The sequence below is a fragment of the Cinclus cinclus genome, chromosome 6, assembly GCF_963662255.1.
Source record: "Cinclus cinclus chromosome 6, bCinCin1.1, whole genome shotgun sequence".
Lineage (NCBI taxonomy): Eukaryota > Metazoa > Chordata > Aves > Passeriformes > Cinclidae > Cinclus > Cinclus cinclus.
In genome coordinates, this window is record NC_085051.1 from 58,207,278 (window position 1) to 58,235,161 (window position 27,884).

At 41.7% G+C, this 27,884-nt stretch overlaps 2 protein-coding genes across 7 annotated transcripts in view; one reads left to right on the plus strand and one right to left on the minus strand.

The window, feature by feature from the left end:
• Positions 1-2,338: 2,338 nt before the first annotated feature.
• On the plus strand, positions 2,339-5,514 carry TIMM9 (translocase of inner mitochondrial membrane 9). Of its 4 annotated transcripts, none has more exons than XM_062495052.1 (3): positions 2,339-2,392; positions 2,716-2,811; positions 5,157-5,514. In XM_062495052.1, the coding sequence occupies exons 1-3, from the start codon at positions 2,354-2,356 to the stop codon at positions 5,289-5,291; spliced, it is 270 nt and encodes an 89-aa protein (XP_062351036.1). In that variant the 5' UTR covers positions 2,339-2,353; the 3' UTR covers positions 5,292-5,514. The 4 variants fall into 4 exon arrangements, with proteins under 4 accessions (XP_062351036.1, XP_062351037.1, XP_062351038.1 ...); XM_062495053.1 differs by having other exon boundaries at positions 5,226-5,514; XM_062495054.1 differs by having other exon boundaries at positions 5,241-5,514.
• Positions 5,515-12,451: 6,937 nt separating this feature from the next.
• The window catches only part of ARID4A (AT-rich interaction domain 4A), a 46,736-nt gene continuing 31,303 nt past the window's right edge, over positions 12,452-27,884 (minus strand). Inside the window, exons 13-25 of one of the 3 annotated variants that reach the window (XM_062495761.1) lie at positions 26,981-27,075; positions 26,559-26,656; positions 24,948-25,176; positions 23,100-23,350; positions 21,608-21,805; positions 20,391-20,475; positions 20,085-20,217; positions 19,847-19,909; positions 17,733-18,863; positions 17,048-17,152; positions 15,362-15,577; positions 14,990-15,136; positions 12,452-14,556 (exon numbers count right to left, since the gene is read on the minus strand). In XM_062495761.1, the coding sequence (XP_062351745.1) occupies positions 14,453-14,556; positions 14,990-15,136; positions 15,362-15,577; positions 17,048-17,152; positions 17,733-18,863; positions 19,847-19,909; positions 20,085-20,217; positions 20,391-20,475; positions 21,608-21,805; positions 23,100-23,350; positions 24,948-25,176; positions 26,559-26,656; positions 26,981-27,075 (2,855 nt within the window). In that variant the 3' untranslated portion in view covers positions 12,452-14,452. The remainder of the gene's footprint in view (positions 14,557-14,989; positions 15,137-15,361; positions 15,578-17,047; positions 17,153-17,732; positions 18,864-19,846; positions 19,910-20,084; positions 20,218-20,390; positions 20,476-21,607; positions 21,806-23,099; positions 23,351-24,947; positions 25,177-26,558; positions 26,657-26,980; positions 27,076-27,884) is intronic. The other 2 variants (XM_062495763.1, XM_062495762.1) reach the window with 2 other exon arrangements.

Consider the following 27,884-nt stretch of genomic DNA (forward strand, 5'->3'; position numbering starts at 1 on the left):
AAGTCCTCCAGGCTCTGTAGGATTAAACGGGAGTGGTGTGAACAGCTCTGTAGGAAGCTCTGGGCTGGGTTGGCTGAGGTGCTGAGCACTCTCTCATCACCCTTTTAAAAGCTTTTTTCGGAGTTGGAGGGAAAGGGGAGAAGCAGCAGGAAATCTTGAAATAATACGTTTAGCAGACTTTGAAAGGAAGCAGATTTGCACATTCGTGGGAATGTTCGGTGGCTGGTTTTTAGATGTAAGGCTGATTTATAGCCATGTAATTCACTGTGGAATGTGTGAAATACCTGTACTGGGACAAGAGCTTCAGGCACTTCAGATCAGGTGGTGCCGTAGTGCAGATGTGAATCAGAGCCCTTCCCAGGTGTCAAAGCTCTGTGAAACTGCACTTTCAATCTGCCATTTCCAATCTTGCCAAATCAGTCACAGAATGAGAGGGATCGGGTTTGCTGTAAACACAGATCATGAAGCAATGCAGAGTGTGAGAAAATGGCACCGACAGTTGAAGCTTTGAGCTCCCCGCCTTTGGCAGAGGGCAAAAGTCTCCCCTGCTCCCTGCAGTTTCTGTTTTGTTATCTACATACCCTGCCCTGAGAATTGTCACAGAGCTTGTTTTCTCACAGAGAGTGGAGTTGCCATCACTTCTCACTGGTTACTCCAGGTGATGGCATGCTCATTCTCCTGACACAAATTAGGGGTTTAGGATAGAGAGAGACTGGAGAGGGACCTGGGACAAGGGGTAGTGGCTTTGCACTGCCAGAGGACAGGGTTAGGTATTGGAAAGAAATTCTTCCCTGTGAGGGTGCTGAGGCCCTGGCACAGGTTGCCCAGAGATGCTGTTTGTGCCCCATGCTGGAAGTGTTCCAGGCACAGGGCTTGGACCAGCCTGGGGTAGTGGAAGGTGTCCCTGCTCCTGGCAGGAGGGTGGAATGAGATGAGCTTGAAGGTCCCTTCCATTCCAAACCAGTTTGTGATTCAGTGACAGCCTGACTAAAACCTGGTTCCTTGTTAGCCACCACATCCTGTAGGTTCTCCTTCAGAATAACCTGTGTGCCTGTCTGCCCACGAGGGATTCTTGCATCTTACATCCCAGAATCATCTGTGCCCTTGGCCTCCAGTCTCTGAACTGGCTCCCCGTGCAGATGAAGTGTGATGTTAGGAGGCAGATGTCACCATCCCTGTGCTGCTGGGAGGGGGTGTGGGGACAGTTCACTCTTTCAGAGCTCCCTGCTGCTATTTTTAGTTGCTTCTTTTTCTTTCTGTTGTAGAAATTATTGTTACTTCTCTTTGTTCATGTTCAGGGAGCTTGTGTACTCCTTCCCTTCCCCCTGCTGAGAGACTGCAATAGCTAAAGCTCTCTAAAACATGAATGTCTTACCCAAAAATTGGCAAAGCATAATAGAAGATTAATTGTAAGTTGCCCTTCCTAAAGGACTAAAACCTTTTTTTTTTTCACAAAGTGATTTCACTTCAGTGCTCATTTTTCTTTCACAAGTTGAATTAAACTGAAGGATCTTGTTCTTGCCAACACGTGATGTTAGTTTGCATTATCATCAGTGATAATAGGTCTTAGATAATATGGAAATTAAGGGGGGGAAAAAAAGGAAGACTAGGCTTCAGTCTTCTAGGAAACCTGCTGGCATGCTTTCAAGTTTTAACTTGTTCAGTGTGTTGGATTAGGAATGCGAGTCTTCTTGAGGATGCTTGTTTAAATTCTTGGATCCATGGCTGTTTACTTCTTCCCTTTTTCTTTGCTTCATTCCTTTAAGGCCATTTTCATTGTTCTGTGTTTTTCTTGCATTTAATTCACTGCAATGACCACAACATTTGCTCTACTTCAGGTGGTTGGTGCAGCTACACAGAAACCAGGCCCTGCACCTCGTGCTGCATCTGTTCAGTGACTGCCAGTTTATGTATTTGCTTTTTTTCCTTACTTTTTATCGATCACATCTAAAGTTACTGAAACTCTAAGGCTGGGAAGCGTTACAACTTCTTCCCCAGCTCCTGCCCTAGCTTCTTTCGTAAGTTTGACAACACTTATCAAAATAAATAAGGTATTTTAGCTGTGTGAAATGCCCTAGAAGTCTTTAAAGGACAGCAATTGGGAGGTAGATCTGGTAAGATTTCATACCTGGAATTATTTTGAATGCTTTTTTTACCTGAATACATTCCCAACAGGTAACTCCCCTTTGAATAAATGGATTGGAAGTTTGCTAGCAAAGTTGCATTTAAACACACTTCAAGGATGTACAAAATTCCCTTCTGATCTAAGATGTTGCTGTTGATATTTATGTTTTTTATTTAAAACTCGGCTTTTATCCTCAATTTTAGGTGTCTGAGTCACAGGTGGTGGAACATGGCTGGACAAATATCAGAGTCTGATCAGATCAAGCAGGTGAGATGCTGCACCTGGGAGGGGTGGCTTTGAAAGTCTTGTGCTGCTCTGTCACACGGAGTGGAAGGTGTAGGGCATAGGGAAGGACAAAAACTCTTGAGTTATCATCTGAGTTAACACAACCAACATTTCAAGAGATGATTGACAAACAGCATGTTTTGTGTACGAGCAGCTGTTGGTGCTGAAATCTGACTGAGAATAAATTTTTCTAGTGACTTGTCCTTCAAATTTTCTTACACCATACAGCTGTATGTAATAAAAATTAACATTTATTTTTAAATTTTTTGTTTTAATGTTCGTTGTCCAAAAATTTTTGTTTACAGTTCAAGGAGTTCCTTGGCACATACAATAAACTTACAGAAAATTGCTTCGTGGATTGCATAAAGGATTTCACTAGCAGAGATGTGAAACCAGAAGAGGTAGGTGATGGCTTCTCATGACCCTTTGGTAGAATTGCTGTGCAACATTCCTATTTCAGAAGCAATTTGGAGAGTTTTGATCTTTAAACCGAGATACAAAGCCAGGCAGCAACCTTCAGTGGACTGTGGGTGTCTGGCATGTTGCTTCCAAGTGAGTGTTCCATCCCAGACCAGCTTGGACAGGGCTTGGAGCAGCCTGGGATAGTGGAAGGTGTCCCTGCCCATGGCAGGGGGTGGAACTGGCTGCTCTTCAGGGTTCTTTCTCACCTAGAAATGTTGTCACACACAGAATCTGCCCAGTCTCCACTGAATATTGGCTGCTTGTTGCAATTCCACGTTTCATTCCCTGAGCTGTCAGTGGAGGTTCCTGTGCCTTAACTTCTCATGGATGGTAACTCCATGGACATGGGAGCTGCCCACCTACAGCCTGCATCTCATTCTTTGAGGAATCTGCTGAAATACTTGTTTACCTGCCCACGTCCCTGCTTTGTAGTGAGTCATGGGGACACAGCTCTGGTTGTTAAATCCACTTCCCTGCACTGCAGGGAGCTCCTTCACGTTGTCATCTGCAAAAAGCTTCAGCTCTCCCTAAGATTAGTTGCACGCTTTTGCTTCTCCTTGCCTGTTGAGAGGCTGTTTCAGAGGCTAATTATTTTGTTGGTTAAAAATCTAATAACCTTTGCTTAACTCTGCTGGCAGGAGGAAAAAACACCTAAATTTTAAACTAACCATCGTTTTTGAACCTTTTCTGCCTCCTTGGAGTTCAACTCCTCACTGCAGGCAAAACTCGCGTCTCCTTTCAGCTTTGGTTCTGCTGCCCTGAACAGAGCTCTCTTAGCTTCCCAAGACAGATTTCTTCTTTCCCTAATCTTCTCTGAATCTACTTTAATGGAATTCTATCACAGGTCATAATTATTCTGGGTTAAAGATTACTTAGGTCCAAAAAAAATTCTTAGATTCTTGGAGGAACCTGCACTAGTGGGAAGTGTCCCTACTGTGGCAGGGGGTTGGAATAAGATGATATTTAAGGTCTGTCGCAACCCAAACCATTTTCTGACTGTGACCTGCCTTTCTGGGCTTCTGTGGATTGCAGATGGTTCATGTCTGGTAGCACAGGAGCCATCTGTTAACAGTGCAACTAGGAACAAGCTTTCTTTTGGGAAGTTCTGTCCATATTGTTCATTATGGGATTTCTTGCAGAGCACCTGTCTCTGGAAACAGGACATTTGTCTAGATGGACACTGGTCTGTCTGCTCTGGAAATTCCCACGATTCTCTTGAGAGTTGTAGTTCCTTATGAAATAATTGAGATTAATACCTCCATGCATCCCCTTTGGGATCCTACACTTGACAAAAACCCAACATCTGAGCTCTTTCCTTGCACAAGTGCCAGTGCAAGTCTGGACTTCCCAGCAGCGTGTCACGTCTGCTCCCTCTGGCAGCAGAGGCTTGGGGCACTTCCAGAATTTGTTTCCTAGGGAGACTCCAGTCCTGCTCAGCAGGTTTGGCTGCAGCTGGTGCCAGGCTGAGGACAGAAGGGCAGGCACTGGGTGGTGTGTGAAGCTTGCTGGGGTTTTGTCTGGTTCATTTTCATCCCTTCTGCTTTTCCCATGCCTCTGTACTGAGCAGAACCAAAGCAATGTCTACTTCCCCAGGAAAAGGGGTTGGCTTTCCACCCAAATTTGTTACCCTTGCAGTGATAGCAAGGTTTTGAGCCATGGCACAGAACATCCAATTAGTAGGACTGTAGCTCAGAAGTAATCTCACAATTCTTTCTCTACGCTTAAAGAGAGAAACCACTTTTAATTTGAAAAACACTGTGGATGGAATGGGCTCTGGTATTTATTTCCCAGTCCAGCTGACTGATGTATTTAGTGGCTTTGCTGCAGGGTAACAAGGCAGGTACCAGAAGGTTGAGAGAACCAGTGGGAACAAGGGTAAAAAAGGGTTAAACTGAGTTAGCAGAGAGCAGATGATATTTGGCTGCCAAAGCCAGTATGTGTTTGTAAGCAGAATTAAAACAAAATTAACTAATTTAATAGATGTATTATTAATTTCCAAATATATAGGTCAATTCCACAAGAGGAACCCAAGGACAAAAGGATGGTATCTCCCAGGTCCGAGGTGTTTTTCATGGAGGCTTTATTATAGGAATGAATAGTAGTAGATGTGCCAGGCATACCTGAAAAACTCGGCTTTACATTTTCTACTGCCCTCATCTTGAGGCTTGGCAATATGAGATGTACTCACCTAATTGCTCGTCCCTGTCCGTGGTGATATTTTGGGTCCTGGCTGGGGACGTGTTTGACTTACTGTCTGAAGCCCTCTGTTTCCCTCTTGCTGTAGATAACTTGCTCAGAAAACTGCCTGCAAAAGTATCTAAAGATGACACAGAGGATCTCCATGAGATTCCAGGAGTACCACATCCAGCAGAACGAGGCTCTGGCAGCCAAGGCAGGACTGCTCAGCCAACCTCGTTAGACCAGAGCACTGTGCTCAGAATTAAGCTGTGCCAGTGTTCCCTGGGCAAGAACACACTGGGGGATTCCTACTGTCAGGATGTGTGCCCAGCAGCTCAGAGCAGAGCTGGGGGTGCTGCTCAGGCAGTGGGAGCCATGAAGGGTTAAACAGGAGCTCAGTCCTGCTGGCCTGGCAGTGGAGTTGTTTCCACAAGGGAATGATGCAGATACAACTTTTCCCAGGGCCCACAGAGTGGTGTCTGAATTTCGGGGGTGGTGGGAGGGCTCACCTGCCTTTTGCTGAGACTGGTTGAGATGAATCAATGTAATATGGGACTACACTTTTTTATTTAATATGAATAAAATCAACGGGAGCCATATATGTATGTGTGTTCTTTCCAGAGAGCCGTTTTTTGGGACATTTGAAAACACCATGTTGTTTGCTGGGGGCTCTTTGCTCAGCTGCTGTAGGAGCTGATGGGTGCCCCAAGTTATTCTGCCTCTGCCTCACCCTGTCACTTACAGGGGACAGAGGGGCATGAGCAGCACTTGTGCCTAAGGTAGTTCCTGTGCACCCTTTGTATCCCTGGGGGAACCCCATGGGATCCTCCCAGCCCAGACTCCTGGCCTGACACACTCCACACACTGAGCTTGCTGCAGTTTTCTCCTTTCTCCTGTGAATGCCAGCAGGAAATGCAGGCTCTGCACAGCACAGGGTCTGTCCTGCTGCTGCATGAGTCCTGGAGAGGCGTGGAAGGCAGCTGGATTGGGTTAGGAAACACAGCGGTGCTTTGGAAGAATCCTGACAGCTGAAATGCTGCAGTCAGGGCGTTAGTGCAGTGGACTGAGAGGCAACAGGCACCCTGTGCTTCAGTTCTAGCTCATAAACTACAGGAACAATGGGAACTGAACAGCAGCAGCACCAGTTCTGAGACTCCACGTGATGAGGAGTGAACCAAAGCTATTCCATGTCAGCTGCCAGGTTCTGTTAGTGACAGAGAGGCAACAGCAAGGAACGGAACGGGCAGGAGGACTCTTTTGTTGTTACCCTCTACCTTTTTATTTCCAGCAGCAGCTTGAATGAACAACTGGGCTGTCCAGGCTGTGGATTCCTGGCCCCTGAGGGCAGCACCAGACCCTGCTCTGGGTGCTGCTGCTCCAGCTCTCCCTGGGCCCCTGTTCCTGTGCTTGGAAAGGTGCAAGGAGCCACTGTGATCGTGCAGTCACGTTCCTGTGTTTGGACGTGCAGTGTCACAGCTCCTTCCTCCTTTGCCTGTACCTGGTTACCGTGGAGATGGAGAAGAGCTCACTCTAAAATAGTGAAGGCTGAAAACCAACCCAAATAAGGCAGTAAGTCTCCCATGTCCTGCTTTTTCAAAGGACTATCAGGCCAAAACTGTCCAGATTGTTTGCTACCATCAGGCCACAAATGTTGCAGCCAATTAGAATCAATACACGCATAGCAAAGACTGAAGGCTTTCCTTGAAGCAGCTCTTTTTTTTTAAACATTTGGAAGTAATCCATGATTTTCCACTGAATCTTCACATGCAAAGAAGTGCTCAGAAAAGTGCCTGAAGAGTTTAACTGATAGAAGTAGATAATTTTCATGTCTTCTGAACAAAGCACCTTGGGGCTGAAATGAAGGGGGGTGTCAAAAAATAATAGTTTTCTCTCATTTCAGTATTTGGAGGTAGGAATATATATTTATTAGGACAGATTTCCTGGAAAAAAAAAAAATGTTAAGAAAGGTTAAGCAAGTTTTAGAGGAACTTAATTAATAAATTACCCACTTTGGATTTGTTTTGTCAAAGTTTTTGTTTCTCTACAAAAATGTTGTAGTCTTTCACATCCAGGTGACAGGTTGCATACAGATGATACAAGTATATTTGAGCTTGGAAATAAAAATGTATCCATGTAGCTAAAAACATCCAGGTGATAAAAATAAATAATAAAAACAGGATAAAAATGCTTTTAACTCTGGATCCTAACAAAAAGACAACAGCATTTTTCTTAAATGCTGCTAAGGGGTGTCAAGAGGAGGTGAATCACCTTGCTGAGGCACAGTAAGTGCAGGAAGGATGGAAAGAAGGAGCAAAGGCTGAAAAATAGGAAGTACTGAGAAAGCTGTGGAAAAAAGTGAGCCAAAGTGGAGGTGGGAGGGAACGGGAGGGCAGCCTGCCAAAAACCAGCTCAAGGAAACGGAGCTGGTAAACAGACACACATTTGGAGGAGACGCTCACTGCAGCAGCGACGGGAACACGGATCCTTCCTGCTGGAAACACACACAGTTACTGCTCAGCCCGCAGAAACCAGAACCATTTCAGCAGGAAGGGTCAAATGAGAACCTTGCTCCAGAGTGCCCTGGACAGCAGCAGTGCTGGCACAGCCATCAGATCAATCAGCTGGAAGACTGGAATACAGGCTCCTTGAATTCTCTCCAGGATAAAAGCAAAGCCCCAATTTATGTAATCCCCTGCTGAGAGCTTCAACTGCTGAGCTCTGTTGGAAGGCAAGAAAAGGAGCGACCGCAGCGCTGTGTCAGGGCGTGTGGGTGAAACACTGAGTGTGGCTGTGGCTTCAGAGCAAGGGGGCAAATCCTCTGTGCTCTGACATTCCCCACTCTGGGAAATGGAGCTTAGCAACACCTCTTGTTTCAGCGTTTTCTCTTAGCTAGTTGGGAAGTCAGCACATGGCATTTGAGGAATCTGGTTCAAATCTTAGCAAGTCCATTAAGCTCAGCTCCAAAATTTCTTGAATGAGTCTGGCCCAAAATCTAAAAGCTGCAACAGCAATTAAAGCCTCTGATGCCTAAACCCGCATCATGCCTGCGCCTTGAATTTCCAAAGAACAGCATTAAAAGGACTCAAAAAGTTACAATTCTGCTTCATATTGGAAGGCTTTTAAATTATGTTTTACTTTAACTTCACATTCCTTTGTGTTTTGGTGTCAGGCAGCAGCAGGTTCTTCACAATAAAAGCCAGGTAAAATGCACTTGTTACATTTTTACAACTGGAATTAGATCAGGGGAGGTACCATAGTGACTGTTCTGCAGATTAAACTGTGTTATTATGGCCACATTGCACCGAAAGGCACAGGGAGGTGGCTGGGTCGCACCAGAAGGCACTTGGAGGATGGGTCCTGGGGCACCAGGAAAGGGGCAGGGTCACCCTTGGAGTACTCCGAGACCACAGAGACTGCTGGAGCACAAGCACATACTCCTGGGGCGTTGGAAGTTGATGATCTGCAAGAGTCCCTTCCTTTTTGATTCTCCAGAGATGTGAAAAAATGTCTTAAGGAAGATCTGCAGGAAAAGAACGCATTTCCCTGCGTGCCTGCACATGCCCAGCTCCAGCAAGGCTGTGGGGCCGGCAGGGCATTGCCGGGGATGCAGCGAGCAGCGTCATCCCTGTTCACTGGGGCACTCCGGCAGTAAAGGGTTAATACGGAACCAGCCCGGGGCTGAATGTAACATCAGCTGCTCCTTCAAAGGCACAGAGAGGTGCTACCCTGCACCGGGGATGCTGCCCGGAGTCTCTGAGCCAAAGAGAAATCACATCCTCATCCCTTGTTCAGCGTTCTGCAAAGGAAAAGCAGGAAACAAGAACAGCAGCAGCCAAACCGCAGCCTCCAAGACCAGCTCCCTCCTGCACTGCCTGTGGATAACATTATTCCAAAATTATTCCCGCAGGATTAAGTGGGGCTGCTCTCACATTCTGAGTTAATCATATTCAAAATACCTGCACAGACCAACATAAAATTTTACCTCTCACTGGTTCCACTGCCAAAACATTTCCTTATCAGAGAGGGATTGTCCTGCCCAAATGAGGGCAGCCACTGCCCCCAGTTACCTGCAGGGTGGGAAGCAGAGCACGTGCAGAAGGAATCAAGGGTTGAGGTTTTTCTTATTTGTTTTTTTTTTTTCTTTTAAAATAGCTTTATTTATTCATACGGGAAATAGAGAAGCATCAAGAGAGACGGTTTTAAGTTACACATACACATAAAAAGTGCCTTGTTAAAACAGAAAGAAGAAAACACTCTTGTGCAACAGAGCAAAGTACTTCATACAAATTCCACATCTTACCCCTCCTTATGAAACTGGCATAGCTGGCAGGAGCACAGTAAATTAGGTCAAAATGTACCCAGATGAGGGATTAGAGGAAGAGTTTAGGAACAGCTGAAGACAGCGCTGGAACGGAAACGTTGTTGGGTTACTCGGAACGGCAGGAAAAACGAGAGACATCAGCAGAGCCCCAGCCCCAGCCCAGAGCAGTGTGTCCCCCAGCAGCAGGCTCGGGGTGAGGGCTGCACACAGAGTGACAACCCCTGCAGGATGTCACAGCCGCAGCAGAGCTCCAGGGCAAAAGAAGGGAAAGTGAAAGAAAGAGGGAAAGAGGGAAAGTGAAGCAAAACTTCCGGGGTTACTGCAGTGACTGAGCTGTGCTGGTGCACATCAAACGAAGTCACTGCTCGTGTTTGAAATCTCCTGGTGCGGGATAAGCAGCAGCATAAGGGTGTTACCCAATGTAAACAGCTGCAGAGCTGAAGCAGAACCAGCCTGCTCTAAGCCAGAATTTAGGGCTCCTCTGAAATGGGAAGGAGCAGGAATAACGGCACAAATAGCAAAGATAATTCAATACAGACACCAGACAAGTCCTGTTCTTAGAAAAACTGCCTTCACAACTGACAGTTTTATCCTTGCAGTTTTCTTTAAATGACAGCACGGTGAGTATTTGTCATTGGGTTGTGGCTAATCATGAAATCCACCACTCACTGGCATTAAAACAAACACACCGTCAGACCAAGAACACTGGAACACAAAAAACTTAATTTACATATCCATCCAAAGCAATGGGTGGAACTAACAAATACCTGTGGAATCTGGGGAACTCGCAGATCTCCAGAGCAAACAAAAGATCCCAAATAAATCCCAGCTACTCAACGCTAACTGATAAAGGTGAATAATTTTAAACTCAGATCTCTCAAAAGAGCATCCGATTTGGTGTGAGGCAATATGGGAGAACAACAGATTTTCTCAAAATTTGAGAGCAATTCCTTAATAAGTGTGAGCTAATTATAAAATGTCATTTTCCTTAGCCCTGGAATTACAGTGAGTCTGCCTCTGGCAACATCCCCTTTGGTTCCACTGTTTTATTATGTCCCCCACATCTCCAGAGCCTTTGTCCTGCACACTGTAGCAAATAATAAAATCCCAAGACCAGAGAAGGAAAAGTAACCAAGATTTCAGTGCATAATTTCTGCAAAGGCAGGGGCACAGTGAAGTAAACTGCTCAATATACTTTTGTGAACAAGTTAATCTTTTATTTCAGCTGGTAAAATCTGGCTCACATCAGATTTCTTTCACAGGCCATCAAACCAAACCTGCTTTTCTTAAAAAAAAGACAACAGCATTTCTTAGACTTACTGCTGTAAAACAATTCCAGTAAAGGATGCCCAGAAAATGCATTTGGCTGCCTCAGCTATCCAAGAATATTTTAATGGGGGAAAAAAGATCATCTTCTAAAAGTATTAATTTTTAAATATAATATTCCATCTGGTTGACAAACCTGTCTGCAGAGAGAAGGCTCTCTCAGCAGTGGATGTTCTGACTGAGGCACAGGAGCTGAAAATCCTTAGATTCAGATTCTCTTCCCAGCTTCACATCAAAGCCATCCTGAGTAATTTTGGCAGCCATTTCTCTGTACCTCCCCCTACAAAAAATGAGAATACATAACCATTAAAAAAAATTCTGTCTATTCTAACACTGCACCTTTTAAAACATTAGATTGAAACATGCACAATAGCACAAACAGTGATTTAATCACCTTTTCTGCTGCTCCCTGTGAAGGTCAGATACATCATCCTTCATGAAGACACATTCTTTGCCCTTGTTATGCTTTTCATTCAGTGATAATTACTACTGAAAATCTGTTTAACCTCTGTCAAAACAATGACTTATTATTGTTCTGACAACTCTGCTTTTCTTGCCTGATCTGTTTATGCTGATTAGGCAGGAGAAACTTTCTCAGGCACCAGCAACCTGATGGAGGAGCCAAAACCGAACAGGGATTTAACTGGGTGTTGCTAAACTTTCACATTAGAAAATAAAAACTCATTACCACAAATGTAGCTGATACACTTGATGAAAGAAAGTGAAAACTAAAACAAGTAAGGAAATTATTCTTACCTAATGTGCATGCATGGAAACATTCTGAGGTTTTTTCATCTTTCAGATTTATGCTAATGCAAAAATAAAGTATCAGCCAGCAATCTGAAAGTTCTTTGTAGCAACTGCAGGAAATGAGGGACCAGTCTGATTCTCTCACAACCTTGTTATTTTTAACAAGTGTGGGATCCAACATCTTAATTTTTTTGTTTTAACCTCCTAAGGAAGCTTGGAATAACAAGTATCTTTTTAAGGAAAACCTGTAGATCAGAAGGCAGGAGAACAGCACAAAGACTGCCAAGGGAGTGCTTTATTTCTGCTTGGTCTCAGAAACACAATACCTAATCTCTATTTAAAAAATCTCAATTCTGTATAATCATATTTACTGTGTCTTCAACAGGATAAACTTTCAGCCAGTGAAAGACACTTTGGAATTTATATCAACAAGGCTTCAATCAGGGGATTATTGCAGAGCTAGAAATCATAGATTTTATTAGGGTTTCTTCTTGATTTCACCTTTAACCCAGGACAGCCCAATGATTCCAGCTAATTTTCTTTTCCCTGTGGTGTTTTTAAACAGCATAGATAACTACTGTAAACTACTGAATAATGTGATATGCTCCTTCCCAGAATGATAATAACAGGAAATGGTGACAGGCTGAAGGCTCTGCCAGGGGCTTGGCAGAAGTTGCATCTTTTCCTGCAGGTTTAGTGCTCTGCCAGAGTAACACCAGCTGTTTTTGGGGAGAGCAGTGCAAGGGAAGCAGGTGGAAGAGGAATCAAGGGAGGAAGTTCTCCCTGTCCATGGGCTGGATTGGGTTTCCATGTTCCATGGGAGCATACCTGGAGCCTTCCAAGCAGGGTTTTAAACATTCCTAAGAGACAGGAGCAGCAGTCAGCTGAGAACACACGTGAGGAACATCCAGGCCAGGGCAGCAGCTCCTCCATCCTCTGTGCCTGTTTAAGATCTCACAGTGTGCACACAGGTTAGAGACCAGAGATATGCACGAGATGTCATTAATCCTGTTATTTTCCCAGATTTCAGATTGCTTCTACAAATATTAAACATGTGACCCATGTTACTTCCTTTTAAATGAGTATTGCTTTTTATTCGTAGCTATTAGAAGGTTAACAAGTAAAAGTTAGCTCTGAAAAAAGTCTTTACAGTAATTTATGGAGATTAACTTTCCTATTTAGGGTAAATTCCAGACATTTACAAGAACAATCACTTAAATAAAAATAGAATATAAAGCCTATGTTTAAAACATGGCCTTTATTAGCGCTGTCTAGTGAGCTCCATATTTATCTTACATTGAAATAGTTCTGCTTTGCTTAAGAAAAGACAGAAAAAGTGCATTTACAAGAGTACTTTTTCTTTAATTTTCTGCGAAAATGGAAGGAATTGGAATCACAAGTTGACAAATGTTGTAAAATGAAATTTCAAGAAACATCAAATTTTAGTAATGCTACGCCATCACTAGCGTTTCCTCCTGACCTTCTGCCGTGTGGAACCAGAATATCCTGATATACAGTCTAGAGAATCTATGTTATTACTCTACAGTATATTAAACACAGAAAAAGGGGCTCAGACCCCCTTTCAATGTACAAACATGAATAAAAAAATTGTTTAAAAAAATCACTATTTATACATAATGTATATGCAAACGGCTTTAAATACAGGGACTTGGAAGAGTTATTTACAAACTGCATCTGCCCGTGGGACAATCCACAGGCAGAGCACACACAGTTGCTTTTACTTTATTGGTGCATCTCAACTTTGGGAGATATAAAATTTATTCGGCAGTACAGCAAACACAAGAACTTGTGACAAAGCATCTTAAGGGCAACCCAAGAAATTTTGTTCCTCCAAACAAGGTTAAGTACTAGGACTGCCAAAGTTTCCAAATAAAGTTTTGTTTTAACCCAGATGCCTGCTGGCAGATCTGTGTGGTGGAGGATATGTAGACAGACCCATTGGTAGTACAGGTTTGGCTACTGGATAACTCCTCCTGAAGAGCCAGAACTGATAAGGATGTTTTGTCCAAAGAGTGAACTAACCTAGAATTTTTTTTTTTCCAATTTTATTAATATTTTTAAAAAATACATAAAAATACAACATCCAATGTCTGAATAAATATATTTAACAAGTTGCAAGATACCTTATTTTACACAAAAATTTCAGCTTTAGAAATCTTGTTAAATAACTTCATTGTTGTTATATATTTCATTTTTCGTCTTTTTGTAACAAAATAAAAACTCTGAAATTACATAGAAAAAAGACAAAATATTTTTGTCAAGGGATAAGATAGTCCACTGAAAACCTATTCACAATTCCACTGTAAACATTAATAAACATTAAAACATTTGCATAATTGTGTGCTCAAAAATCCTATAAAAAGTGGAAGACTTATTACAACTGTAGTTTTCAGTCAACTACACTTCCTTTCACAATTTATTTTGTCCCATTTACAGCTTTAAAACTGGGCACATTGCTGAACACATACTTTGGCAGTTCTGTATAGCAAGTGCTTCCACAAAGAGGAACTACTCACCAAGAGTTACCCACAGCTTGGTGAAAGTGCAGCAGTTACTCAGCTCTTCTGGATAATACTCTGATGTCTGCTTGGTGCACTTGCCCTTTTTTTTTTTTTTTTTAAAGATCACCCTAGAACACCTGAATGCTTCATTGGACATAACTTTGCAAATTTGATAAGTGCCCTTTCTCTGTGTTAGGAAAAAACAAAACAAAACAAAAAAGAAACAAACAAGAAACAAAAACAAACACAATGACAAGAATGTCACGTTGTGCCTACAAACCTTCAGTTACCAATGAGCTTAAGTTCTCTGAACAGTAAATTAAACAAAAGAAGGGGGTAGGCGGGGGGAACAGGTACAGTCCAGCAGTGGAAGTGTGTACAGGATATACTTGGCAATGTCCAACCAGTTGAGTGCTTTCTGTGGCTGAATTTCAGGGTTTATGTCCATGGCAGCGAGCTGCTGGCAAGGCAGAGAAATGTTTATCACCTGCATTCCACAGCCAGCACGTTCTGGGGAGGAGAGGATGACGAGGGGCTCATTCCAGTGTCTGAGGAAGCAGATGACATGGATGCTCCTGTATGGGACACTGAACACACAGAACAACACATCAGCAAGAGGTTATCAAAGTACAGCTCACAAGGAAGGTTGCCTTGGTTATTAGGTTGTGTAAAAGACATCAAAGCAGCAGCACAAGCACAAAAAACTGACGTAGAGGTTTTGCCAATTGCTTTCCCTGCTGTATGCACAGACATAGCATTAGCCTTACCCAATTATTAAAAAGGTAACTCAGATGAGTCTAATGGAAGCACTTGCACTAGGAAGTCCAAGTTTCTACTACACAATTATAGAAGAGTCAACAAATGTTCCAAAAAGCCACAAATATTCTTTCTAAATATGTATGCAAACAGATGGTAACGCTTTCCTTTCTTCTAAAATATTATCAATTAAATTGCTGTCAGTTATGCATTTCCAAACAAATTAACTCCTCGTGGGAATTATAAAGCAAATCTCAACCTTACCTTCTCTGTCTTTCTTTTTTAATCGTTTCCTTCTCCTGTCTATGGTTGCTACTTCTGACTTCAAGGACATGTAGTATTTTCGTATCTCCTGGAGTTTTTCTTGGAGGAAGGAGATCCTTTCAGTGCTGCTCATATTGTCCAGTTCATCTGTAAGGGGAAAGAAAAGAAAAAAACAGCTTTGTCAAGATGATTATAAACAAATGAATGCAGTTCTTAAGAGGATGTAAGACACAGAATGGAAGATAACACATTTCCATAACTATGCCAGAAAAGGCCCACACCTCATTTAGAATCCCCAAATTTCCATGCTTTTCGTTCAGAACAAATTTTCTCACAAATTCCCTGTAATCAAGTCATTTCAAGAATCCTTACTGAGCTGGAAGCTCCATTTGTACACTCTGGGTGAAGCATTCTGGTGGTGGTGCTTGTCCCTGTGCTTGTCCTTGTCTCCATCTTTGATGTGAGGAGAAACCACTCTGGCAGGGGAGCGGGAAATCTTCTGTGGTTTGGATGCATTCATGTGTTTGACAGGAGTACATTTACTAGAACTGTCCAGGACAGGGAGGTCTTCACTGTCACTGCTTTGTCCTGTAGGGAAAAAAAAAAAAAAAAATTGGACTTAAAACCTTCACCTTGACATTTTAAAAACTGTGATTATAGCAAAGAAACAATGATTAAGAAGGAACTACTGCGCCTTGCTCAGAAGATCCCAAAACACACCCAAGGAATAATGACCTCAGATTCCATGGATAACCTGGTCAGACACAACATGCACTGAACTCTCAAGTGCAATAATCATGGCTGATGCAGGAGAATTCAATGACTAGCCCCAATTAAAAAGTAACAGCCATATTTCTTTACAGAAATAATAAATAAACTTACCAAAATTAGAATATTAGAGCACTAATAAACTGTCTTAAACCACCTCTTTTACCTTTCTAGTATAAAGCAGACACTAAAATCCTTTTCTTAAAGATTAAACCTGTATTACTATGGGTAGATAGCACATGATTGTATTTAGTTATCAAACTGCTTTACACATCTAAAGGAACAGTTCTGAAACACCAGAAATTCAACATGTAACAGAAAATTTTTAGCTCACATATTCAAATATTTTAGATTCCCAAAATAACTGCCAAGTTTTCCACAGGAATGTTAAATAGATTTGAATAGTGTATGTCAGATAATTAGTATTTTAGTTTGATATGTAAAAATGTAAGTGTTGCCACAAAGCCAAAACCACTGATTCATTCATGCAATGATTGTCAAAAATTCTGTGACAGGACAAGAGGAAATGTCCTTCAGCTGAAGGAGGGCAGGAATAGATGGGTTATTAGACAGTAATTGTTTATTATACAGATGGTGAAGCCCTGGCACAGGTTGCCCAGAGAAGCTGTGGCTGCCCCATCCCTGGAAGTGCTCCAGGCCAGGTTGGACAGGGCTTGGAGCAACCTGGGACAGTGGAAGGTGTCCCTGCCCATGGCAGGGGGTTGGAACAAGATGGTTTTTAAGGTCCTTTCCAACCCAAACCATTCTGTGATTCTCTGAAAAGTGAGCTACAGAAACACAAAAATCCAGATTTCTATGGCAAGTTACAAAATAGTCAGATGCTTGAGAGAAAAACTAGACAATATTCCTTTGGATGAAGAGCTGTTCTTTAGCATCCAACATTTTTCCATATTTCAAAAATGTTGAATTTTTACCCGGGACAAACACCGGTTTTAAGATTTTAAATGTGCCCTCTCCCAAATTCATAATCAACTCAATATATAAAAATCATCATAATGGTCAATATGTGGTAATGGCTGATATAAAAAATTATTTAGATGTTTTTTCTAAGTAAGCAATATAAAACAGGCAAGAGACTTCCCAGTTACACTGCTACTGCAGAGCTCGGAACTCCTCTCCATTTTATCAGCTGTAATCACAATGAATAAAAATGAAAAACCTTGAGAGGGATGCCCCATCCACTGGAAATTGTAACATGAGAACAGTAGGTTCTTACACACATTTACAGGACAGGATAACCTTCCCCCTCCTCCTCCTGCAGGAATATACCTGTTCCATTCTTTTCATTTTTGGCTGCAGCACTGGTTCGCTTTGGAGTTCGCTTTTGCTTTTTTGCCAGTGTTCCACTGTTGCTGTCACTGGGTCTTTTTTGACCTATGAGAAGAGGAAAAGAAAATCAGAAACAAGACATAAAACACCTCAAATACTTCTGCTACTAAAAAGCTCTTTTTATAAGCAACAAATAAATCTAAAACCAGACAGGCTGAGAGAGTTGGGGCTGTCCAGAGAAGAGAAGGCTCTGGAGAGCCCTTAGAGCCCCTTCCAGGGGCTGAAAGGGCTCCAAGAGAGCTGGAGAGGGACTTTGGACAAGGGCATGGAGTGACAGGACAAAAGGGACAATGGCTTCACACCGACAGAGGGCAGGGTTAGATGGGATATGGAGAAGAAATTCTTTACTCTGAGGCCCTGGCTGCGGCTGCCCCATCCCTGGAAATGTTCCAGGACAGGCTGGATGCATCTTGGAGCAACCTGGGGGTAGTGGAAGGTGTCCCTGCCCACAGCAGGGGGCTGGAACAAGATAAACTTTGAAGCTCCTTCTAACCCAAACCATTCTGTAGATCTATAACCAGCAGACAAAACAGACCAGCAATTTTTAGCAAAATGACACCAGTCTCAAGTCACCCTCAGCAAGGACTGACTAGAGCAGGGAGTGACTCCTGCAGGTAATGCTCACCTTTCTCTCCCATCTCCCTCTCCTGCCCGGCGATGCTGCAATTGCTCGACGTGGTACTGGCTTCGAATCCGTTGGCAGACTCGCTCTCGCAGAGCCCTTCCTGAGACTCCTCTGCCACACTGTCCACCTCAATGGTCATGTCACTCTCACTCTTGATGCTGTGTGACTCGTCCTGGCTGAGGGCCAGAGGAGAGGCCACCGGGAAGCTCGAGGGGACGGTGGGGGCTAAGGCTGAAGGGGCCGAGTTGGAAGCACTGGGGTCTGGCTTTCCTGCTGTTGTGTCTTCACTGCTGCTCTTCTCCTTCTCATCCAAGTCATCCAGGTCCACTTCATGGCACAGCAAGGTCTCAGGACCAATCTGAGGCATCGTGTCATCCTCGTCCTTCAAGGGAACGCTCTCGTTGGCTTCGGCCGGCTGTTGGAAGTTGTCATTCCTCAGCTCCGGAGCGTGCGGAACCGACTCTGCCACCAGGGATGGCATCTCCTCGTGCTCCGTTCTGAGGGACTCCTCAGCACTCAGCCCTCTACATTCCTCTGCTCCAGTACATTCATTGGTCCTCTCTTCAGATACAATATTTGGCACTTCCATCTCGCTCTCTCGCCGATTTCTCTTCTCAGGTGATGCCTGTTCCAAAGTTTTCCTCTTCAAAAGCTTCTTATCTTTTGTGGAGGGCTCTGTTTCGCTTTCAGTAGTGCTGGAAATGTCTTTACAGTCCAAGGAAGACACATCTAATCTTTCAGGTTCTGCAAGAGATTCGTTTGCCACCTCTTCCTGGCTTCCTGGTGCAATCTTTGCATTCTCCAATGAGGGATCTTTTGTCTTGCTCCTTCTCCCTTTTCCCTTTGGTGATTTTTCAACCTCTCTTTTGATTTCTTCCATTTGATCCGTCTTATTTCCAAAAATTTGAACAATTTGTTCACTTTCCTCAACTTCCAGTTTCAGTGTTTCTAGTGGCTGTACTTGAGTCCTGTCGTTTTCCTTCAGCACATGAGAAATCTTTGGGTTTTCCTCATCCTGCTTCTCATCACGGAGTTTTTCACTTTTTTCCAGTTCTGAAGTTTCTGGAGAAAATTCTTCATTCAAATTCTTTTCAGATGACTCATCTGCTTCACTGTCAGATGTGCCAGAGTCTAAAAAAATTTTAAAAATAAGCAAACAGCACCCTAAATAATTAATTGCAGCATGACTTTTTATTTAAACCTCACAAAAACCTGTTTTCAGTAATCTATGGTGTCAACATCAGTTTACAGTAATAATTTTACACTTTAAAAATCCTGCCTTATTCAACACACTTGCTACAGTTCTTATTTTTACCTAAAATTACTATGAAACTGCAGTAGTGGTGGGGTTGTCAGAGCTCAGGAAGCATCTGGATGATGCTCTTAACTCAGGTGATTTAGCTGAAGTCTATGATTCTCCCACTAATATTTCCCAGACAAGCCAATACAAATGAATTACATTTTATTGCAGCAAAAATAGGATTCCCCTGATCCCATGGATATTGCCTCTCCCATGTGACACTATAAAACCAAAAAATAATGCTTCTCCCCTCCATGCAGAGAAAAAAACCCAACCCAAACCCAAAAATAAAAACCTTCTAAACCTCAATATGGACATTTCATGGCTAAACTATTGTGCAAATGATTCACCACACAGAAAGCAAGCATTAGTACATTACCAGAAGATTATTCAGGGACCTGTACTAAAAGGAGACAGTAATTTCACTTCAGTTCTTGTTCAGAGAGGCTTAGAAACACCAAAGATGTGCTGCCATTTGTGTATAATTAACAGCTCTGCTGGATGATGGAGTATTGAGGTTGAGGACTTAATTAGCACAATAAAGACTATCATTATAGCACTGGATTTCATGACTGAAAGGCTCTGGCTGAAGAACATGGAATGACTTGTACAGTCACTGCTCTTCTGTGAGCAAGCTGTGCTCCTCAGCAGTGTCAGCTCAATTGCTTACTCAATAAAATTTATAAGGAGAAAGAAAAAAAAAAAGGCAACAAAAAAGAATGTAAAAAATGCCCCGAAAAACAAAAAACCAAATCTCTTTTCAAAAAGGTACTGAAAAAGCCTCCAAAGCATACACAGGGCTGAGATCACTCACCGTTTGATCCTCTATCAGAATCAAACATTCCTGAGCTACGTCTCGTCTGCCTGCGAGGTGTTGCTAAAATTAAAATCGAAAGAATTAATTTTCATCGAGCGCAACGAGCCTTGGTGCTGCCGAGGTGCAGGGACCTCAGAGCTCACATGCAGCTCCAGCTCCACCACACCACCCTGGGCTCCAGCTGGGAATGCTGGGAAGCACACGCTGCTCCCTGCACCTCTGGAGCCAGATTTACCTTCGCTGTTGGGCGTTTTGGGGAGGCTGCAGGACGTGTTGGATGGGAGAGTGGATTTCAGAGGGGGCCGCCCACGCTTGGATTTTTGTTTCTCCTCATCCTTCTTCTCTTCCTTTTCACCATCTTCTTTATTCTGCAGGGGAAACAGTGGGTTTTTATTAATGGTTCACTGCTGATCATCAAACTTTTTACTCTATTAAAAACTAGACTGGACTGAGTAGCTGTTTTTTTTTTTAAATTTATTTAAACAGGAACAGTGCTAGTCATTAAATACAGTACTGTGATAAACTTATTGAAAGCCATTACTTTTGTTTTTTTCTTCTGTTTTCTCTTTGGTCCTCCTTTTTCCACTGGCCAGATAATCCGATCAGCTTTCACCCATTCATCATACCTGAAAGGGAATGACAACGTGCTGTTACCACTACACATAAAAATGTTGTTTGAGTATGAGGAGTAGAAGACTTGAATTACATCAAATATTTCTTAATGAGGTAGGAAAAGGCCAACATCAGGTTGGATGGGGCTCAGAGCACCCTGGGATAATGAAGGCTCCTGCCTATGGGTGGAATGAGATGGGCTTTCCTTTCCAACCCAAACCATTCCATGACAGCAGAGCATGTATTTACAACTCATGCAGTGTCTGGCTTTAGAAAGATGAATGACATTTCCAGTCCATAAAAAAACCTTATGGGATGAGGAAATGAAGGTACAAACTTACCTGTCTCTCACCAGCAAAACACTGGAACACTCAGGGGCCTGAGTCAGCTCTAAAGTGCCAGTTATTCCACATCATACACATATGACAGTTTTCACTACACCATGCCTCAGCTGGAAAATGTACCTTTTTTTTTTAAAAAGTCAAAGTTTTTAAATCATGGCAACAAACTAGATGAGATTCTGAAAAGCACAAACACACTAACGTTCCTCAAAATCTCCTAAAGGTATTAATAAGGTAAAGGAAATCTGTAAATATTTGGGGAATATTGCCACACTCAAACCTCACGTTGCCACAAAGAAATTTGCTTATGGATTTGGAATACCACAAGTTATATACTAGAAGTATATAAAGTACTATAAAGACTGGCTGCCAGGAGAGGCATTTTTACAGTCACAATCAACATTCAATACACGAGTATATTTTGTTGCCAAAATTCCAGTGTTTAATACACTTAATTGTTTAATACACTTAATACCTTCACCATTATCAATGACTCCCTTAAAGGGAAGTTTGCTAGTGCTAACACTGATAAGACACATTAAATATCAGGGATACTCCTGGAAGGGGTGAGGATTACTAAGGCAGATGGACACTTGGAAAAATACAAGTATGCTCTGACATTTCAATGCAACACCATGAACAAAATCACCAGCCTGAAAAGTGAAGCACTCAGAGCCTCTTATGTTGCTAATTCAATGTGGATTCACATCACTGAACATCTCTCACTTTATTTCCTTAAAAACAAAAATTTCTTTTGCAAATAAGCCTTTGAACAAAGAAATGAAAGACAATTTGTTATCCTTACCTTACATTCCAACCGTAGTAATGAACTAAATATAAAACCTCTCCATCATCAATTTCTGTGCTTTTAATACTGGCTTCATAAATTTTTTGAGTTTTTCCACGTCCATATTTTACTTTCACTTTGGTTCCAGTCAGGCAGGGTTCTGTGTCCTCCTCATCCTCTTCACCTTCTGATTCTCCTTTGTTCTCAATTTCTTCCCTGCAGTAAAATGTATTTTAAATGCCCACTAATTAGTGACAATCGTATTTTGAAATTTAAAGAGAGCATTCAAGGTAGAAAAAGGCTGCAAGAAAAAAGAAATTGATTTTCTGCATCCTGTCCTGTCTCTGAAGCTTGCTCAGAAACAGATTTTTAAAATCAAGAAGAGAACTTAGGGAGAATAGCGCTAAGTGCCAGAAATATCCAGGGTTTTATTAAAATTTAAACACAATTTATCAAGTGTGCAACTACCTGAAAGCTTAAAGATTATTTTTTAAATTAATATTTTGATAACACAAAGAGGAATAAAAGTTAACTCAGTGTGTGTCGCCTAAACAGCACAGGAAGAACTAACTTCAGTTTCTGAAATATTTGATTGCTACACATTATTTATTAAAAAAAGGTACTTTTTCAATTGGCTTAACATGCTACAGTTTATTAACTGCATGTAAGTTTGAACTGCCATCACAGTGATCCTCTCATGGACACAAACACCATTCCATTGGAAAAATCTTCACAAAACTTCACTTTGATCACAGAAGTGCTCAGCCAAGCTTAAAAGTGTCTGTGCAGCTCTTATTAGATACATCCACCTCTTATTACACCTTTAGCTACTGTTTAAACATTATACTCAAATGTATTTTGAAGAACTACCATCTAGCCTATTTTTAGCCATAATTTCTTCCCTATTTAAGGGAGAATTTAGCATAATTTAGAAGTTACAAAAATCAGCAAGAAATAAAATACTAAAAAGGACTATGGGCTTGCTTTTAATGAAACAGATTTGCTGGCCTTCAGTGAAAGACCAATTATCTTGAGGCAAGCAATTCAGAGGACAAGTAACACTCACACAGCTTAAAGAAAACTCTTTGATGCCTTGATCACTTGACACAGAATAAAAACAAGGATCTCACAGCTTCACCAGCCACCAGCAAACCCTTAAAAGCACAGGAGAAAAGGGATTTGCCATTTCTGTTTCAACTGCCCAGGGAAGTGTTTCCAAGCTGTTCCCACATCACCCACTGCCAGCCTGGTGTCTGCAGGTGTTGGTGTGATGGAACACTAACACAGCCTTGGCCAGTAAAATGACAGTGAAAATTACTGCCTGCCATGGAGCACAAAAAGATGCTCCAGAAAGTAGAGCAGGCTCCACAAACTTGAAATAAAATGTTCCCTTCCCTGTCTGAGTGAATAAGGCTTCTGATTTTCACACGTTAGTAGGATCAAGTCTGTGTCCTCCTGCCTGGAGAACAGCTTAATCATGGCACAGAGATTGATACAAGTTAGTGTTTACCTCTCCCTCTGCCTCTCCTCCTCTTCATCTGACTCTTTATCAGAATCCTCCTGCTTTTTAATTTTCTTCTCTTTTTGCTTTGGTGTGCTTTTCTTCCCTGGTGGAGTTTCATTTTCTTTCTTTTCTGCATTCTCAGGTGTTTCCTCTACATCTTTGTTTTCTTTGTTACTGTCTTTTAATTTGTCTTGGGTTTTATCCTCTTCGCCATCTTTTTTAGCAGGGGCTGCATCACGGGCAAGTCTCCTTCGTCCCTGGAACAGAAATAAGATCAGTTTAATGACTCCTGTCACCTGCTTTCTCCATAACCTCTACAAATCTCAGCCATAAAACTGAGACATGCAACTCCTGTAGAGAAGAAAGGCTCAAGATGACAAAAAAAGTGCAAAATATTGTAAAATAGTAGAATTAAAGCAGCAAGTTTTTGCATCTGCTTAATTTGGAATAATGAGGATGAGTTTCTGATTAACTGATGGAGATTCCAGGACATTTGCTTGGACTGGTAATGTTTGCTGCTCTGATATAAAGGGCCAAAATGTCTTGTTCACCTACAGCAACAGCATTATTTGAAGTGCTTGTATAGGACTGTGGAGGGGAGGCATCTTCCCCTCAGCATCTTCAATCCTGACAGTCACCTCTGGACATCACAGGCAGAAATTTGTCAGCTTTCAAAAAACTCTTAAGCACTCAATTTTTAAAAGGCACATTGAGTACTCAGACAGTTACTGCCTGGGACTATCTGCAACTGATTCCTAGAGATCTAGGATTATTATTTGATTTATTAGAAGTCTCTTGATAGGATCACTGTTTTTTAATCAGAACAAAGAGACAATTATTTAAAAGACAAAAAATTCTTAGATCTCTTTATCCTTTTTTTGAGTGTTCTCAAAAAGAAAAACCAACTCAAAAACAAATGAACAAACTAAGAACACAGCTAATGTCACGTCAGGAAATCCACTGAGGCTGATGCAGGTTGGAACAGTCATTTTCATTTAAACAGAAATATAATACATAACAGAAGTCTCAACTTGTGTTTACACCGTGCCCTTTCATCTATTAATTTATAAGGCCATATATTTGCTTGAAAAGCTGCTTTGCAAGTAGGACTTTAACAGAATGACATTTTAGTTGAACAGAATCTTTAGAACTTGAACAATTTAAAAGCAGCAATTCTCGTCCTTCAGTAGTCATACTCTATTAAAGAAAACAAAATGTTTTTTAAGGTAATTAAATGAGTGCTACAGTCATATTCCAATACCTTGAAAGTACTGTCTATATTCCTCATGGAGATCAGTATCCTCCAGCTGATGTGCCACTGATCTGATCCATGTAGCTACTCACCTCTACAGCATTTAAAGGCAAATGAAGGCTAAACTTAATTATTCCTCCCTCTGTTTCTGTCTATATGCTCTAATATTTGAGTGTTTCTTCTATTAGAAGAGAGACCATGACAAAAATCAATTCAGAGAAATGGGTCTCCCTTTGATTCTGAGATCTGTAGCAAGTTTTTGGTATTCCAGTTTCTTGCCAGAAGGCTCCAGGTTCCACATGCCTGTGGAAATCCTCACCCACAACCAAGACTGCCCTGCTGTGTTTCACTGCTCTGATGATAACAAGCTCCAAGCAGCTCCCAAGCCATCCCTGAACCATAGCACATCCAACTGAGTGTGAGCAAATCCTACACATGGTGTGGAATATGAAGGAATAATCAAACTCCCAGAACTCCACACTTGTACAAGTGCACCAATTCCAACATGCAGTTTCTCCACAGGGAAAACTCATTATGGAAACTGCTCACTATACAGAGGGGCTTTGTTAAGAACTGAACACAAATCAGTTCAAACCACTCACCCTTGGGGATCTTAGCTCAATTTCTTCTTTCTCACTTTCACTGCTAGAATAATTTTCTTCTGCTTCTTTTTTAACTTCTGTTGGGGGCATTTTTTGTTCCTCTTTCACACTTTCCTCCATTGGTTCCACGTGTTTCTGTGTGTCTTCTAGCACTTTTGGTTCATTGTGATGGATGGTCCTAAACTGAATGTTTGCAGAACGGCAGTACTCTTCGAAACCATAAAGATACCTACGGACACAAGGAAGGTCCCATTTATATTTCATGGCTTATTTTCTATTTATTGAAGCTCATAAAATCTCTTTTCCTGCTCTGTAACTTCAGGAAAATAATAATTAAAAAAAAAATAACAACAACCAAACAAACCCAAATAAACAAAAGTTTAAAAGCTAGGGAAGATTTTGAAGTGAAACAATTTCAAGTCAAATGCTGAAAAAGAATACACAGAGCTGCTTCCCATATATTAACTTCATTCCCATCCAGTGAAGAATTCATGACAATAATGCCATGCAGCAGCTTCTTCTCTGGAAACTGCCTGGGCACACTCTAAGTCGAGTTATAGGTGAGACAAGTATGAATTAGCTTGTTCCTCAAAGAATTAATATGCAAGTTACAACACACTATCACTGTCACAACACATTTTCGTGTGTCCAAACAACATGATCATTATTTCTGCTGTAACAGCAACCCAGTGCACATTTACCAATTACTCCTTCCAGGATAAACACTCTTCTCTGTGAAATACAGACCTTAAACATGTGACCAGTTCAAATCCCACTGAAGATAGTCTCAATATTGTCATCTTCATCAACATAAACATGAGTTGAGTCATTAGTCATCCCTATTTCCAAATTTTCTTAGGTCTGAATCAAGGGAACCTCATTCTTCCCTTTTACTTAAAAAGCCCAACTGTTTCTTGTCAAACTTCCAGGAGGATAAATAATAAGAACAATTTTTATTTAGAAAACGAGCTTGGAGAATATCATTCATGAAAGGTTCCAATTCAAAAGTTAGAACACAACTGAAAAGCGAGGGTCAGAAGAAAAAGATTTATGCATTTGGTCATTGTAAGTAATGATTTTACTATTTAATAATTGTCACAAGCACCATAGCAATGCACACAGTTAAGCCCTAAAGCCATTATTCTACAAATTCTGCAAAATTTACATACAAATATATAATCTGAAACATGCCTTTTTTCAGTCAACACCATTCGTGAAGTTAAAGCAACTGGTATAAAATGCTCCTCAATGCACATGAAATCTAAAGCTTAAGGAGTCTGTTACTGTTAATTCAAAAGCTGAAACTGCCAAAGCTTCTTACATAAATTTCATTGGTGTACTCAGAAATGCCACCAGCACATAAGGAAAGTTAAAGTTTCTTGGTAAAAAAATGAGCAGAATTTTGATGTATTGGAGCAACAGGAACTTTCAGCCTTGAGCACTCCCTCCTTTCCTCTACGTCAGCACAGGAAAATACTCAGAACTGTTCATTAACTGAAGAATATCAGCTGCTGTCTATAACTATCCAAAAATCTCTTGAATATTGTACATGCTACAACCAGGAAAAAGAAAGGAAAAATGTTTTCACCATTATCCAATATAAGAACTTACTTTCTATAAGCAGTTTTTACATTGTAGGAAGCAGCCGAGTTCAAAATAGGAATGCCAAGGTCCATATAAATTTGCTTCCATACAGCACCACTCTCAATCTTTAAGGAAAAAAAAAAAAAAAAAAGAAAAAAGGAAGTTTACAGGTTTGTTAAATAAGAACATTAAGGAATAGTATCTAACAGAGCTAAAGGCCAATGCCTTTTATAACCGTTGAACAGTTTGGGTTGGAAGGGACCTTAAAAAACACCCAGTTCCAACCCCCTGCCATGGGCAGGGACACCTTCCACTACCCCAGGTTGCTCCAAGCCCTGTCCAACCAGGACTGAACACCTCCAGGGATGGGGTATCACAGCTTTCCTGCATAATCATTTATAGATATGAACGAACAGACAGATTAAGTTCAGGGAACATCCAGCACTTACATTGTCACACCCACCCTGCTGATAAACCAGCCTAAAAAGTTTGAAGAGATTAAGGTCCTTGTAGCCCAGAACTGGTGGTTTATTGATAGGAGTACCTGAATAAAACGAAACAGAAACAAGTCATCCCAAAGAACATCAAGTTGCCTCTTCCATTCCATTAGCACACATTTCATTGTAAGTATTCTTCTGCATTTTAAAATCTGTATTTAATGGTTTAAGGCATGTCCCCAAGCCAGTAAATTCCAATGACCTGTTAATGAATGCACCATTATCTCCGGGTGGTTTATCAGCCCCCCAGGTTTATTAACAACCCCCATCCACCTGGCTGCATCCCACTGCTCCTCTCGTGAGCAGGGAGCACCTGAGGAATGCTGGAACAGACCAGTGTGTGAAGAGATTAACTAAAAACACTGTGGGCTGAAAGGAATGAGGAAGAAGCAGAGATGTTGGATTAGGAAGAGACAGATACTCAGGCAAATTGTCAGAATGTGGAAAAGCACAAGGCCTGACCAGACATGAATATCTGGGACAGTTCCAGGGAGAAGAGAGAACTCAAATCGGCTGAGTGGCAGTGACATAAAGAACAGTAATTATTTGCAAAAGGAGAAACCAAAAGTGACTTAGGGCAAGTGGCTGCATACGTTGACAAAAATCCTCCCAGCAAGGAAGAAGATCAAACCTCCTCCCTGCTGCTTCACATCTTACCTCATCTTCATGCAATTATATTCGGAATCATCAAAATAATTTTATAGGGCTTTGGGAATACTGTCATGATTCCATGAATCAAAACATTTATACTGAGAGAACAGAATGCAGAACAAATCTGGTGGGATCACAAATCTTGCTATAATGACAGAGAAGGAAAATAAAAATCAAACAGGTCAGGGAAAGTCCCAGTCCTGAA

Excerpts from the sequence above, each read along its gene's own strand:
- TIMM9 (XM_062495052.1), top strand. The coding sequence starts at position 2,354 with ATGGCTGGACAAATATCAGAGTCTGATCAGATCAAGCAG. Across the intron at positions 2,393-2,715 it reads AGTCTGATCAGATCAAGCAG|TTCAAGGAGTTCCTTGGCAC; the intron begins GTGAGATGCTGC and ends TTTTGTTTACAG. Across the intron at positions 2,812-5,156 it reads GAGATGTGAAACCAGAAGAG|ATAACTTGCTCAGAAAACTG; the intron begins GTAGGTGATGGC and ends CTCTTGCTGTAG.